General features: G+C 40.9%; 1 protein-coding gene across 1 annotated transcript in view; it reads right to left on the reverse strand.

Annotated features, from left to right (window-relative positions):
- The window catches only part of IL1RAPL2 (interleukin 1 receptor accessory protein like 2), a 610,196-nt gene that overhangs the window by 16,404 nt on the left and 577,234 nt on the right, over nucleotides 1-16,558 (reverse strand). Inside the window, 1 exon segment of the mRNA XM_023757470.1 lies at nucleotides 16,006-16,149. Within this exon segment, the coding sequence (XP_023613238.1) occupies nucleotides 16,006-16,149 (144 nt within the window).

The following is a 16,558-nucleotide window of genomic DNA, read 5'->3' on the forward strand; positions in this document are numbered from 1 at the left end:
CATGCACGAATTTTGTGCACCAGGCCACTAGTATATATATGTGTATATATATACGCCTAAGTGACCGAACCACCGAACGACTGAACGACCAGTTGACAGGTCGCTATGACATGCTCTGGCCACCTGGGGGCAGACGATCGATGCAGGAGCTGCCCCTGGTGGTCAGTGCACTCCAAACCTCCTGTGGCCCCTCCCCTTGGCCAACCAACCTCTCACAGCCCTTCCCCCCTGCCAGTCCCGTGGGCCCCAATCAAGGAGACCAGTCAACCTCCCTTGGCCCCTTCCCCCCGGCTAGCCAGCCCAATGGCTAACCTCCTGCAGCCAACCTCCTGCGGCCCCTCCCCCCATCTAGGCAAACTCCCAAAGCCCCTCCCCCTGCCTGACAACCTCCCACGGTCTGTCCCCCCTGGCCAACCTGCCACTGCCCCGATTGGCTCTGATTTCCGGCCAGGCTGAGGGACCCCACCCATGCATGAATTCATTCACTGGGCCTCTAGTATCTATATCTATCTATCTATCTATCTATCTATCTATCTATCTATAAACTAGAGGCCCGATGCACGAAATTCATGCAAGGGGCTTGGCCCTTGCAGCTGCGGCGGCTTGCCTCAGTCCTCACAGCCTTGGCTTTGTCTGGAACATCATCCGGAAGGATGTCCAGAAGGACATCTGGTCTAATTAGCATATTATGCTTTTATTATTATAGGAGCCTAAGTGACCGAATGACCGAACGACCAGAACAACTGGAATGACCAGTTGCTATGATGCACACTGAGCACCAGGGGGCAGATGCTCAACACAGGAGCTGCCCCCTGGTGGTCAGTGCACTCCCACAGTGGGAACGCTGCTCAGCTGACAGACCCATCCTGTGGCCCACTGGCCAGCGTGGTAGCCACTCCCTTTGTAGTCCTGCAGGTCCAATCTCCGGAGAACGGGCCAGGCACCAATGGACCAACACCACCAGCATGATTCCGACAGCGCCTCCAGCCTCCTGAAACTCAGCCTTGGGCATCACAGCCACTTCCCCTCCCTAGGCACTCCACAAGGAAGAAAGTATATAAAAGCAGCTGCTAGATGGCAACCAACAACTGGCACAAATGTCAGTGGGATGGATCCAGATCCCGAGCCGGCAAGGGCATCCCACTGCCCGCCCAGAGGGTCAATCGTGCCCCCCCCCCCCCCAGAACTCTACCTGTGCATGAACTCATGCACTGGGTCTCTAGTAAAGATATAAATACCCTATAATAGGAGTAGGTGGGACCCTCTGACTATCTAGAGATATCTGAGGCAAGATTATGTTCTAATTCCAGCCTTCACCACCCTTACATGAAAGGAACTCTGGTTACTTATGTTAAGATGGCACCTGAAGCCAGGAGCTTCACTTTAGTATATCTCCTGGCTGGAAAAGGCTTCCATAAACCTTGGTTGGGTTATCTCACTGCCTAGAAGCAGATATGCATGATGGGCTGCCCTGGATAGTTGAGATCATTTGGCTAACAAATGGGACATATTCCACTGTTATACATAAAACACCACTGGGAAGAGAGAATGTTCATATGCAATGATAATGTAAGAATCTCCCCATAATCCTAACACCTCTGCCCCTGTTCTAATGGAGCTCAGGATGCACCTGCAGGCCTTTGACTTTCTCCAGCTATAATTATTCACCTGGGACTCAGAGCTGCCAATGATACACAGCTGGAAGAATAAAATAGGCCAAAGGACAAACAGCTCCATTCCTATGAGCAGAATGCATTTCATTGTTCCTGGAGGATGGCCATGCTGCCTCAAACTCCACAATGTTCATAATATCAGACCAAACCTTTTGTCCTCTGACTTTGATATTTTCTCTATCTCACAAACTTTGCTAAATTCAACTACTTATTAATTCATTCAACCATGATTTGTTGAACATATACTATGAGCCAGGCATCTGCAATAACTACCCAACTATTTCATCTGACCAGGGCTTCTAGACTCTTGTCCCATTGGTTGTCCTGATTATGACTTTTGGCCTCCAGCCATGCCTAAACTCACATATTCTTGGTCCTATCCTTACTTGTTTCACCTGTATCTTAGTATAGATGATGCTACAAAGATATTCCTCTAGAAAAATATCGCTATATTTGCATATCCCAAATCAAGTTATGACAAAGAACACCAATGTCTTTGATATATGTTAATATCCAATATGTCTGGATAATAAATTTTACCTAATACTGTAGAAGCACATTATTCTTTGGAAAACGGGCGCTTCCAATTTCAGTCATTTCCTTTTAAGATAAACTAAAGGTAAAGAACTTATGATAGATGGACAAAGCACGAAGAGAGCTCTGAAAGCTACCATGTAAGATGCCCCAGAAGCTCTAGGATGCCAGATAGCAAGCAAACAAGCAGTGATGCAGATGCCACAGTTTTAAAAACGCACTTCAGATTTATGTATACAGCCAAGAAAACCTTATGAATAGCCACAGCTGTTGCTCACAAAGAAGAGCAAAATGGATGGAGCAAAATCAACATGATGCAAATAAGATTAACAGCAAGGCCTGAAAATTGTTTTAAAACTAAATAGCAATTCAGCAACATCGCTTTGCTAGGCAAGGTTAATGAGCCTTTTTCTGTGTTAAATTGTGCTTACTAAGCTCATCTGAGAAACCAGAAAATAGAGCACAATGCAGACAGAGCATTATAAAGAAGAGGGCTCACACAGCAGTCACCATAGGTATACAGTTCCCAATGAAAAGAGAAGTTATGAGGAATGAAACCAAACTGTCTATGGAAGAATTTTCCTGTTGTCACAACTGTCCAGTCTTATTTTAAAACCTCATTTTAAGGCAGTTTACCGTCAGGAAGTCATTCCAGTGTACAATCCAGTTCTTCAGTGCTATGCCAAACACAGTGCTAAGTCCTTAGCTTCAAAAGTGCACAGACTATGTAACTTTGTTGATTATTATAACCCTAGTGATTGCTATAGTACCTGCATGTGAGTGTGTGTGTGTGTGTGTGTGTGTGTGTGTGTGTGTTTGTGTGTGTGTAGTGCTGATCTGGATGAAGAATATAAGTAAATATATCATGCATAGTGCCTGTCACATAGTAGACACTTAAATATTTAATGACTGAATAACTTAAAGGTCAAATAAAGCAATCATTTCTTGGTAAATTGAAATGAAATGAATTATAAAAAATGGATAAGAAGTGAGTTTGTTATATAGATTTTATTTAATAAAAATAAGGCATTTTAATTTCAAGTGAAATGGAACAGTTTTTCATATTTTTTCTTTTTTATTGTTTAAAGTATTACAAATAGTAGTACATATGTCTCCTTTTTTTTCCCCCAGCCTCCCCTACCCCCCGGCACATGCCCTCACCCCCCTCCCAGTGTCTTGCGTCCCATTGGTTATGCTTATATGCATGCATACAAGTCCTTAGGTTGATCTCTTACCTCCCCCTGTCCCCCAACCCTCCCCAGCCTTCCCACTGTCATTTGACAGTCTGTTCAATGCTTCTCTGCCTCTGTATCTATTTTTGTTCATCAGTTTATAATGTTCTTTATTTTCCATAACTGAGTGAGATCATGTGGTGTTTTTTTGTTTTGTTTTTTCACTGACTGGCTTATTTCACTTACCATAATGCTCTCCAGTTCCATCCATGCTGTTGCAAATGGTAAGAATTCCTTCTTTTTTATAGCAGCATAGTATTCCATTGTGTAGATGTACTACAGTTTTCTAATCCACTCATCTGCTGATAGGCATTTAGGCTGTTTCCAAATCTTAGCTATGGTAAATTGTGCTGCTATGAACATAGGAGTGCATATATCTTTTCTGGCTGGTGTTTCTGTTTTCTTGGGCTATATTCCTTGAAATGGTATTACTGAGTCAAATGGGAGTTCCATTTTTAATTTTTTAAGGAAACTCCATACTGTTCTCCACAGTGGCTGCACCAGTCTGCATTCCCACCAGCAGTGCACGAGGGTTCCTTTTTCTCCGAATCCTCTCCAGCACTTGTCATTTGTTGATTTGTTGATGATAGCCATTCTGACAGGTGTGAGATAATACCTAATTATTGTTTTGATTTGCATCTCTCGGGTGATTGGTGACTTTGAGCATGTTTTCATATGTCTCTTGGCTTTCTGAATGTCCTCTTTCAAAAAGTGTCTATTTAGGTCATTTCCCCATTTTTTTTATTGGGTTTTTTATCTTTCTTTTGTTAAGTTGTATGAGTTCCCTGTAAATGTTGGAGATTAAACCCTTATTGGAGATAACATTGGCAAATATGTTCTCCGATGCATATTTTTATTTTATCATTTTTATGACGTATCATACCTCTTTATGTCCTTTTGTCCATTTATTTATTGGAGTCTTAGGGGTTTTTGATTAGTTCATCTATATATTTACATAGAAATATAATTTAAAATTGCAAAATGTTTAAAAAGGTATTTTGAGGTAAAATTGGAATTATAACTAAATTATAGAAAAACCAACCGCAGATTAGCTGAACAGGTCTTACAACCAAGGATTTAAAGAAGCCACATTGAAACTGATAGGAAGGGAAGAGACATGAAAAGGCCTGGCCCCACTCCCACAGGCAGCAGCTGAGAATCCGAAGGGATAGCTCAGCTGTAAAGGCTCTCCCTGAGGAGTGAGGGGTCTCAACCCAATGATGGAGCCCTATCCCAGAGCACCATAGCCAAGAAGAGGCATCCACATAACATCTGTCTGTAAAGATCATCAGGAAAGCAGGGATTCTGTCCACCAGTGAGTGATAAGAATCTGCTAGAGGACCAGGCATCAGTGCACAAAATCTCATTTGCAACAACTCACCCTGGGCTCTGACAGAAGGAGGGTGGATCAGACTAAAGTACTATGAGGAGAGATTGGGGTTTATGGCTCTGGGAAGAGAGCTGAAGAGACAGCCACCAGGATCCCTGTACTGAGTCCCTGTCCCAAACAGCAGACACTATCTTTCTTGGGTAGGACACTCCCCTCTCTACAGCATTAGCCTGGTGAAATGCAATACCCCCACTCTCTGGACTCAATGTAACCCCACCATGCAGAGCTCACACCCTGTGGAGGAGGAAGCTGCCTGAACCCAGGATGTACAGGATTGGGCAGACTCATAGGGTGTCAGTGACTGAGTTGTACTAGTATGTTCTGGGATGGGGATAATTGCCCCATTTTTCCCATGAACTTGACCAGTGCCTCCCCCACAGTGAGATCCACTAGTGCCACCCTCCAAACTCTCAGCTCACCAACCCTCTGGACTGCTGGTGGCGCCACCCTGTAAACTTGGGGTACTCCACGAGTTCTGGGAAGAATTAAGGAATAGACTGAGTTGTATGGTTTTAGGAAAAGGGGGCATTTTTCCCTAGTGAACTTGACCTGTGTAGAGCCCTTCCTTCACACAGCCTAAATCTTGGTCATTTTGGTCCTGATAAACTCTGCTGCCTTCACCCTGATGACTCCCTAAGATCCTACCCAACAACAAATGTCTGGGACACCTAGTAGGTGGCAGCTAGCCTTGGTGTACCCTGTAACTTTGCTGAGTGACCTCAAACCCAAGTCTGAACCAAGTTTGAACTTGTATCAGTCTGGTGAACACCACTCCCACCTACCTGGTCACTCACTGAAAACCTACCTCTTGAAACTCCAGTACCACCAGAGGTTCTTTCAGGGACTGAAACTAACAGGCAGTCTGGGAGCAAAGGCAGGCAGAGGCCGATATCAGAGTGCCTTGGGCTTTTTGCTGACTTGCCCAGGCTTGGTGCTGGTGGTAGTCCACCTTGCTATTCATCTTGGTACTTCCTACACACGCCCAGGCCCAGTAGATACAGACAGAAACTGCAGATCACTTTGTAGCTCTAAACAGGTTGTGCAGGGCCAGTGGCAGGCAGTGTCTGACATTGACTTGCATCTTAATCCCTCCAAAGAGGCCCTACTAAGAACACACCCAGTGCTGAGCTTCTGAAAACATCACAGCAGGATCCAATTAGCTCCACAAGTGGCACATCCAAAGGAAGATCTCAGCAGGCAAGAGGCCTGTTGAGGCTTTGTGTAGTCAGCAGGTTGTACACTATGACTGCGGTGAATCCTCAAAGTCAGCCTGCTGGAAGGTTGACCCTGTGCATGAATGGGCCAACAGTAATCAAGGTTCAATTGCAACAAGAGGATTCATATAACCCACAAAAGGGACATTCCTGGAGACCCTAGCTCAAGTGATCAAAAAGATTACACTACTGGGTCCCACAGAACACCTACTACATAAGGCCATCTTACCACACCTGTGACACATAGATCTACCTAATATACCAGTGATGGCGAACCTTTTGAGCTCGGTGTGTCAGCATTTTGAAAAACCCTAACTTAACTCTGGTGCCGTGTCACATATAGAAATTTTTTTATATTTGCAACCATAGTAAAACAAAGATTTATATTTTTGATATTTATTTTATATATTTAAATGCCATTTAACAAAGAAAAATCAACCAAAAAAATGAGTTTGCGTGTCACCTCTGACACGCGTGTCATAGGTTCGCCATCACTGTAATATACAGAAACAAACACAAAGAAGTAGCCAAAATTGAGAGACAACGAAAGATGTTCCAAATGAAAGAACAAGAGAAATATCCAGAACAAGAGCTAAATAAAAAGGAGGCAAGCAATAGAGTAAAAATAATTATTATAAGGATGCTCAAGGAACTTAGTGGGAACATCAAAGTATGACAAATGGAATAGAAACCATAAAAAAGAAACAGTCAGAAAGGAAGAATACAATATCTGAATGAAGAGCTCACTAAAAGGAATAAACAGTAAGTTATGTGAAGGAGAGGATCAAATCAATGATTTGGAAGACTAGGTAGCATAAAACACCCAATCAGAGGAGCAAAAAGAAAAAAAAATTAAAAATAAGGATAGTTTAAGGGACTTTTGGGACAACATGAACCACAATAACATCTGCATCACAGGGATACAAATAGGAAAAGAGAGAGAGCAAGGGATTGAGAATCTATTTGAAGACATGATGACTGAAAACTTCCCTAAGCTAGTGAAAAAAATACACACAAGTCCAGGAAGTGCAGAGTCCAAAACAAGATGAACTCAAAGAGGTCAACACCAAGACACATTATAACTAAAATGCCGAAGCTTAAAGACAAAGAGATAATCTTAAAAGCAGCAAGAAAAAGACAGTTTGCTCCCAAAAAAAAGCAAGCTCCAAAAAACTGTCAGCTGATTTATCAACAGAAATATTTCAAGCCAGAGGTATTGGTATAGATTATTCAAAGTGATAAAAAGCAAGGACCTGAAACCAAGACTAATTTAACCAGCAAGTGTATCATTTAAAATTGAAGAAGAAATAGTTTTCCAAAGTAGCAAAAGCTAAAAGTGTTTGTTACCACAAAACCAATATTAAAAGAAATATTAAAGAGTGTTCCGAAAGAAGAAGAAAGAAGGGGGGGATAGGAACATAGTCATAAAGAATAAAATGGTAATAAAACATACTTATGAATAATCACTTTAAATACAAATGGTTTAAATGCGCCAATCAAAAGACATAGGGTAGCTGAATGGATAAGAGAATAGCCATATATATGCTACCTCCAAAAGGTCCACTTCAGAATAAAAGACACACACACAGACTGAAAGTAAAGGGATGAAAAAAGATATTTCATGTAAATGTAAATGTAAACAAAACTGGGGTGGCAATACTTATATCAGAAAAAAATAGACAATTCAATTTTTATTATTTTATTTTATTTTTTCCATCATCATTTATCCCCTCTGTGCACTCTTCCACCTCTACCAACCCCCACTCCTCCACAATCACCACACTGTTGTCCATGTCCATGAGTGAAAGGATATAATGATACAAAGAAGGACACTATATAATGATAAAGGGAGCAATCCAACAAGAGGATGTAACAGTTTTAAACATTTAGACATCCAAAATAGGAGAACCTAAATATATAAAGCATGTCTTGAAGGACATAAAGAGAGAGATCAACAATACTACAGTCATAGTAGGGGATTTTAAAACCCCATTAAAATCAATGGATAGATCTTCCATACAGAAAATCAACAAGGAAAACAGTGGCCTTAAATAACATACTAGATCAGATGGCTTTAATTGATATATTAAGAGCACTTCACCCCAAAGCAGCAAAATATACATTCTTTTCAAGTGCACTTGGAACATTTTCTAGGATACACCACATGTTAGGGCACAAAACAAGTCTCAATGAATGTAAAAAGAATGAAATAATATAAAGCATCTTCTCTGACCATAATGGTATTAAACTAGAAAGCAATAAAAAGAAAAAAATTGAAAAGCACACAAACACATGGCGGCTAAAAAAATGTTTCACTAACAATGAACAGGTTAACAATGAGAACAAGGAAGAAATCAAAATATACCTTGAAACAAATGAAAATGAGAAAACAACAACCCATATCCTATAGGACATAGCAAAGCAGTCCTAAGAGGGAAGTTCATATTACTACAGGCCTATCTCAAGATATAAGAAAACTATTGCCCACCTGATGTGGGTCAGTAGTTGAGCGTTAACCTATAAACCAGGAGGTCAAGGTTCAATTTCTGGTCAAGGCGCATGCCTGGTTGCAGGCTCAATCCCTAGTAGAGGGTGTGCAGGAGGATGCTGATCAATGATTTTCTTTCATTATTGATGCTTTTATCTTTCTCTCCCTCTCCCTTCCTCTCTGAAATCAATAAAAATATATTTTAAAAAATAAGAAAAATATAAAATAAAAATCTAACCTTTCATCTAAATAAACTAGAAAAAGAACAAGAAAAGATAAAAGTAGGTAGAAAGAAGGTAATAATAATGATCACAACAGAAATAAACAAAATAGAAACTAAAAAACAATTTAAAAGATCAATAAAACCAAGAGCTGTTCCTTTGAAAAGATAAACACAATTGATAAACATATAACCATACTCATATAGAAAAAAAGAGAGAGGACTCAAATAAATAAAATAAGAAATGAAAGAGGAGAAGTAAATACTGACACCACAGGAATCCAAAGGATTATAAGAATACTAGTAGCCTGGTGCACGAAATTTGTGCACATTAAAAGGGAATTAATTGCCCTAACCAGTTTGGCTCAGTGGATAGAGCACCGGCCTGCGGACTCAAGGGTCCCAGGTTCAATTCTGGTCAAGGGCATGTACCTTGGTTGCGGGCACATCCCCAGTGGGGAGTGTGAAGGAGGCAGCTGATCAATGTTTCTCTCTCATCGATGTTTCTAACTCTCTATCCCTCTCCCTTCCTCTCTGTAAAAAATCAATAAAATATATTATTTTTAAAAAGGGAATTAATTAGCGGAGATATTTTAATATTGCTATTTGCCCTTTCTCTATAATAGAAGTGTGAGAGATGAAAGGAAATTAATAAAATGTATATGAAAATAATATATAAATTTATTAATAAATAAACAGTAACAAAAGGATATAACAACAGAGGCATGATATAAAAATGACAAAAACATGATATGAAAACAACAAAAACATGATATAAAAACAACAGTGATACAAACAATGACTGATAAAGTGATTAAACTTATTCTAATATCTCCCTGTACACCACATTAAGAGTGAAAACACTTTCAGAGTGCTCGACTAATTTCCCTTGTGATGAAGTATTTAGAACTTTAACTGTAACGTCACATGCTCTTCAAACTCGAGAGAAAGCAACATATAACTGACCATGTGCGGAAACCGGTTCAGGTAGGAATATGCCTACTTTGTCTAGAGTTTATCCTTATGATTTATTAATAGTCATCACAAATGCTGGCATCACGGGAAACCGTCGTCGAATCAATTTAAATGGGAGGCCAGTGTCAGATGGGGACAAATTAATTCTTGGAATCAGAACAACCTCTCCCTCTGCAGATCCTGTTAATACTTCAGCTTCAATAATGTTAGGTTGTAATCTTTTGATAATAAATCTGGTAATATTACAAAGACCCCATTTACTATTGAGATTTCTCAATAGCATGATGAGTGCACCCAATTTCAATTTTAATTTATGACACGGCATTCCTGATGGAGTAATACTATTAAGAAGTTCGATGGGAAAATTTTCCTTTTCAGCATCATCTGTGGAATCAATGGAATCATTACTCAAATATGTGTGAAAATCTCCATTGAGTATATCCAAATTTTCTTCATTTAATTTTTGAACATGCTCATTTTTTGGACAAAGAATTGCACGTTTAGATATATTTTTAATATTATCTATAGCAGTGGTTCTCAACCTTGGCTTCACATTAGAATCACCTGGGAATCTTTTTAAAATCCTGATTCCTGGGCCTCATCCTCTGGAACTTGTTTCTTTGTTATGGGGTGGGGCCACAACATTAGTAACAAAGAAACAGAATTTCCAGAGGATGAGGCCCAGAAATCAGGATTTTAAAAAGATTCCCAGGTGATTCTAATGTGCAGCCAAGGTTGAGAACCACTGATCTATAGATATAGTATTTCCAAAGGTAGCTTCAATAATAGATCCATTACAAATCATTTCACTTCCACGTTCAGCTCCGAGGGCGAGTTCCTGCCTGAAACCTCACCCTGAGGGCAGTTTCCTGCCTAAAACCTCCTCTGAGGGCGAGTTCCTGCCTGAAACCTCACCCTCCAGGAAACAGCTGGGGGAGGGCACAGCCGTTTCCAAGACGACCCCTGCAGGACTGACTTCCTTCTGGTTGGTCGCATTTCTGGCCATGATGGGTTTTTATATAAGTAGATTTTAGGAACGAATATATTCAAAACAAATAGGACAAGCTGAAAGAAATGGATAAATTCCTAGAAACATACAATCTCCCAAAACTGAATCAGGAAGAAACAGAAAATCTGAGCAGACCAATTACAAATAATGAAATTGAAGAAATTAATTGAAGAAATAATTTTAAAAACTTCCAATAAACAAAAGTCCTGAACCAGATCACTTCAAGGGGGAGTTTTAACAAACAAAGAACTAACACCTATCCTTCTCAAACTTTTACTAAAAATTCAGTAAGAGAGAAAACTGCCAAGCTAATTTATGAAGCCAGCATTAATTCCTAATTCCAAAATCAGATAAAGATACTACAAAAAATCATAGGCCAATATCCCTGATGAACATAGATGCTAAAATCCTCAACAAAATATTAGCAAATGGAATCCAGAATTACATTAAAAAGATCATACACAATGATGAAGTGGGATTTATCCCTGGGATGCAAAGTTGGTACAATATACACAAATCAATTAACATGATATAAACACATAAACAAAGTGAAGGATGAAAATCATATGATCATATCAATAGACGTAGAAAAAGCATTTGAGAAAATCTAGCACACATTTTATGATAAAAATTATCAGCAAAGTGGGAATATATGAAATGTAACAACATAATAAAGGTGACATGTGACAAACACACAGTAAACATCATATTCAATGAGCAAAACATAAAAGTGTTTCCTTTAATATCAAAAACAAGAGAGGAATGCCTGCTTTCACCACTTTTATTCAACATAGTACTGAAAGCTGTAGTCACAGCAATCAGACAAAAAGAAGAAATAAAAGGCATCCATATTGGAAGTAAAACTTTCATTATTTGCAGATGACATGATGCTCTATATAAAGAACTCTAAAGATTCCACCATAAAAACTACTGGACCTGATAAATGTATTCAATAAAGTAGCAGGATACAAAATAAATATCCAGAAATCAGTTGCATTTTTATATACCAACTAGAGGCCTGGTGCATGAAATCCATGCATGGGGGATGTCCTCAGCCCGGCCTGCACCCTCTCCAATCTGGGACCCCTCAGGGGTTGTCAGGGATCAGGCCTAAACCAGCAGTTGGACATCCCTCTTGCAATCTGGGACTGCTGGCTCTTAACTGCTCACCTGCCTGACTGCCTGATCACCCCTAACCACTCTGCAAGCCTTCCTGATGCCCCTAACTGCTCCCCTGCCAGCCTGATAGCCCCTAACCACCTCTGCCTGTTGACCTGATCCCCCTAACTGCTCTCCCCTGCTGGCCTGATCCCCCTAACTGCCAGCCTGATCCCCCTAACTGCTCTCCCCTGCTGGCCTGATCCCCCTAACTGCCAGCCTGATCTCCCTAACTGCTCTCCCCTGTTGGCCTGATTGCAACTAAATGCCTCTGCCTCGGCCCCACCACTGTAGCTTTGTCTGGAAGGACATCCGGAAGGTCGTCTGGAAGATGTCCAGTCTAATTAGCATATTACCCTTTTATTAGTATAGATAATGAAATATCAAAAAGGGAAACTAAGAAAATAATCCCATTTACAATTGCATAAATATTACCTAGGAATAAATTTAATGAGGGAGATAAAAGACCTGTAATCAGAAAATTATAAGACACTTAAGAAAGCAATTGACTAGGCTGGTGTGGTTCAGTGGTTGAGAGTCGACCCAGGAACCAATAAGTCACTGAGGATGATTCCCGGTGAAGGCACATGCCTGAGTTGCGAGCTCCATCCCCAGCATGGGGCATACAGGAGGCAACCAATCCATGATGTTTCTCTCTCATCAATGTTTCTATCTCTCTCTCCTTCTCCCTTCTGCTCTCTCTAAAAATCAATAAAAGCATATTTTAAAAAAGAAAGCCATTTAAGAAGCTAAAAATATGTGGAAGCATATACCACGTTATAAAGAATTAACATTATTAACATGTCCATACTATACAAAGCAATCTATAGATTCAATGCAATTCCTATCAAGATACCAATGGCATATTTCACAGAACTAGAATAATGATACACCTGATGAGGAGTTATATTCAAAATTTAAAAGAACACATACAATTCAACACCAACAAAACCCCCACAAACTAGCTCTATATATAATGGAGGAATATGCAAATTTGTCCAGGATGCCATCATGTCATGCCCTTTCACAGGGTGGAGTGGCTGCAGGGCTGCTGGGAAGCAATCCAGGTCTAAGAGTGATTTTGTGCCACCCAGGCAGACTCCCCCATGGCCCGCAGCTGAATCCCGATGCTGACCTGGGGTTTACTAAACTTTACTGGAGCTGCTCCCCACACCTCCACCCCTTGCCCCAGGACCATGCTACCGCAGCAGGGCACCCCAGCAGTGTCCTGACAGGCAGGTGGCCTGGGAGAGCCAAGTGGAGCGGGGGCTTCAGGGAGCCACAGCCGGGGGGTCCGCAGGCGGACAGACAGGCCTCCGCCTGAGGGGTGGCTCCCAGGTGAGAGCCCCCGCTTTGGCAAAGAAGCTGGCCAGGAGGCGGGTGTCCTAAGGGGTGCAGAGTGGTGCTGAGGTGGGGTGCACAGGAGGGGGCTCAGGCCAGGGCAGGGGGCCGGCGGGCGGTGATCTGCCTCGCCCATGGACAGAGAGGTTCTGCAGTGGCCCCAAGACATGGGAAACAAGAGCTGATGACTGCTGGATTGGAAGGATGCCCAGGTGGAGGGGCACGGACCCTCAGCCCTGAGGCAGGGGTTGAGGGGTGGCACCACATCAGTGGAGGGGCGCTGCACTGCAGTGGTTTGGCGAAGCTCCCAGCACTAACCGGGCCTCCCCGCCAACAACCCCTCTCTTCTGAGATCTGTCAGTCTGTCCCATGCATCCATGCCTCTGGACCTATTTTGTTTGTCAGTTATTTTGTTCATTCGATTCCATATATAAGTAAGATCATGTGATACTTGTTTTTCTCTGATTGGCTTATTTCCCTTAACATAATAATCTCTTTCTTCCCTTGCCTTTTAGGTCAAATTCATAAAATCTGCTCTGAGACCAAGGTATATAAGTTTAGTAATTATGTTTTCTTCTATGTAATTTATTGTTTCAGATATTATATTCAGGGTTTCAATCCATTTTGAGCATTTTGAGTTAATTTTTGTATGTGGGGACACACTGTAATCTAGTTTTGTTCGTTTCCATGTGGCTTTCCAATTTTCCCAGCATCATTTATGAAAGAGGCTTTCTTTTCTCCATTATAGGTTTTAGGCTCCTGGTATAGCCACTGTGGAAAAGAGTATGGATGGAGGTTCCTAAAACAGTTAAGAATAGAGTCATCATGTGACCCAGCAACCCATCCTCTGGGTATCAACTTGAAAAATTTAAAAACATTTTCCCAAAGACATACACATCCTTATGTTCATTGCAGCATTATTTTCAATGGCCAAAATATTTTTAAAATACTGAAGTGTCCTTTGATAGATGATTGCATAAAGAAGATTTGGTACATATGTACAAGGGAATACTACTCAGCCATAAGAAAAGATGAAATACTACCATTTGTCACAACATGTATGGACCTTGAAAATATGCTAAAAAAAAATAAGTCAGACAGAAAAAGTTAAGGACCATATGATTTCACTTATATGTGGGATTTAAAACGTAAAGCAACAAATGAACAAAAAAGAAATAAAAAAGTACAAAACCTCAGACACAAACAACAGTATGGTAGCTACCAGAGAGAAGGGAGTGGGGATTAGAACCAATAATGGGGGTCAAATAGATGTTGACAAAAGATGATTTGGTTTTGAGTGGTGGGCATATAATACAATATACAGAACATGTATCATAGAAACATATACTTGAAACCTATGTAATCTTATTAAACAACTAGAGGCCCAGTGCATGAAATTCATGCATAGGGGGGGTGTCCCTCAGCCCAGCCTGCACCCTCTCCAATCCGGGATTGGGCCTAAACCAGCAGTTGGACGTTCCTTCTCACAATCCAGGACTGCTGGCTCCCAACCGCTCACCTGCCTGATTGCCCCTAACTGCTTCTGCCTGCCAGCCTGATTGACGCCTAACTGCTCCCCTGCCATCCCAATCACCCCCAACTGCCCTCCCTTGCCAGCCCAGTCACCCCCAACTGCCCTTCCTCCCCTACAGGCCTGGTTGTCCCCAACTGCCTTCCCCTGTAGGCCCGGTCACCCCCAACTGCCCTCCCCTGCCAGCCATCTTGTGGTGGCCATCTTTTGACCACATGGGGGTGGCCATCTTGTGTGAGGGTGTGGCAGTCAATTTGCATATTACCTCTTTATGATATAGGATATCAACCAATAAAATTAATAAAATGAAGAATGGCTAAAATTTTCTATATCTAAATTTGAATTTCCTATGGGAAAATGAAATTGATTTATTATAGAGAGAGTGGAAGGGAGGGGGAGAGACAGTGAGAAACATCGATGTGAGAAAGAGACTCATTGATTGGTTGCCTCTGGTACATGCCCTGAGAGGGCCTGAGCCTGCAACCGAGGTATCTGCCCTTGACCAGAATTGAACCCGAGACCCTTTAGTCTGCAGGCTGATAATCTATTCACTTAGCCAAACCAGCTAGGGCTGGAATTGATTTTTAATTTGTTTCTTAGCAAGGTAAAGAGCTTTGACAGCAATTGTTTTTTATACTGACCAACTAATGTCTCCTTGTTAAACTGTTTAATTGGAAATAATTTCAAATGTACAGAAACATTACAAAAATAAAACTATTTCAAAGAACACCCATATATCCTTTACCCAGATTCATCTACTGTTAATATTTTCTACCCTTTGCTCTCTTTCTTGATAGATAACTAAAATTTTCCTGAACTATTTGAGGATAGGTTGCATTAGTCATAATCCTTTAATTGTAAATGCTTCTTCATGCATTTCCTAAGAGTAGGGATATTCTCTTACATAATCACAGATTCATGCCTTTTTTTAAAAAAAATATGTTTTTGTTGAGTTTCTTTTTTTGTTTGTTTTTTGTTTCTTTTTTTGTTTTGTTTTGTTTTTTTTAGAGAGAAGAAGGGAGATGGAGGGAGAGATAGAAACATTGATGCATCACCATCCATAGGCTGTCTCCTGCATGCCCCCTGCTGGGGATTGAGCCTGCAACCAGGGCATGTGCCCTGACCTGGAATGGAACCAGTGATCTCCTGGTGCATGGGTCTGTGCTCAACCACTGAGCAACACTAGCTAGGCACATCCTCAGGCCTTTTAACTGAACTTGAACAATAGGAAACAGCTTACCATCAGTAGTTTCATCATCTCCAAAATGCTGTCTGTAGAAGAGCATCAGTTCAATATTGTAGCATTTGTAGATGATCACGAACAGTACAAAGAGAAGGAGGATTGCTCCTACACCTCCTGCAAGCTCAATTTTGTAGATTAAATCTGGAAGAAACATAATAAACAGAAAAAGGTAATGAAATCACTAATGCTTGAGATCATGTCATAAATCTGGTCTGTAAAATACTAGTATACAACACATTCTCTTTCTCTTTCCAGAAGACTTTTGTTTAATGTAGTAAGTAGCTTTGTTTTTATTACATTTGTGTAAATCAAATATTTGTAAAATTTACTCTCTTCTAAAGATTGGAGTAAGTTTACTCTTGAAAGTGATAAGTCTATATGCAAAGGAGTAATCACTCCCCATTTGCTTTGAACACGGGTAAATCTCACATATATACTGTTGATTTAGTTGTGTTTCAGGAAACTATTAGAGCTGCCTTTTTTTCTGGGTCCAGGGCCAAGATTTTGTCTTTTCTGTTAAATTCTATTACTGGCTTAGAAAGATTAAAAT

The sequence above is a fragment of the Myotis lucifugus genome, unplaced genomic scaffold (assembly GCF_000147115.1).
Source record: "Myotis lucifugus unplaced genomic scaffold, Myoluc2.0 scaffold_2, whole genome shotgun sequence".
In the NCBI taxonomy this organism is placed as follows: Eukaryota; Metazoa; Chordata; class Mammalia; order Chiroptera; family Vespertilionidae; genus Myotis; species Myotis lucifugus.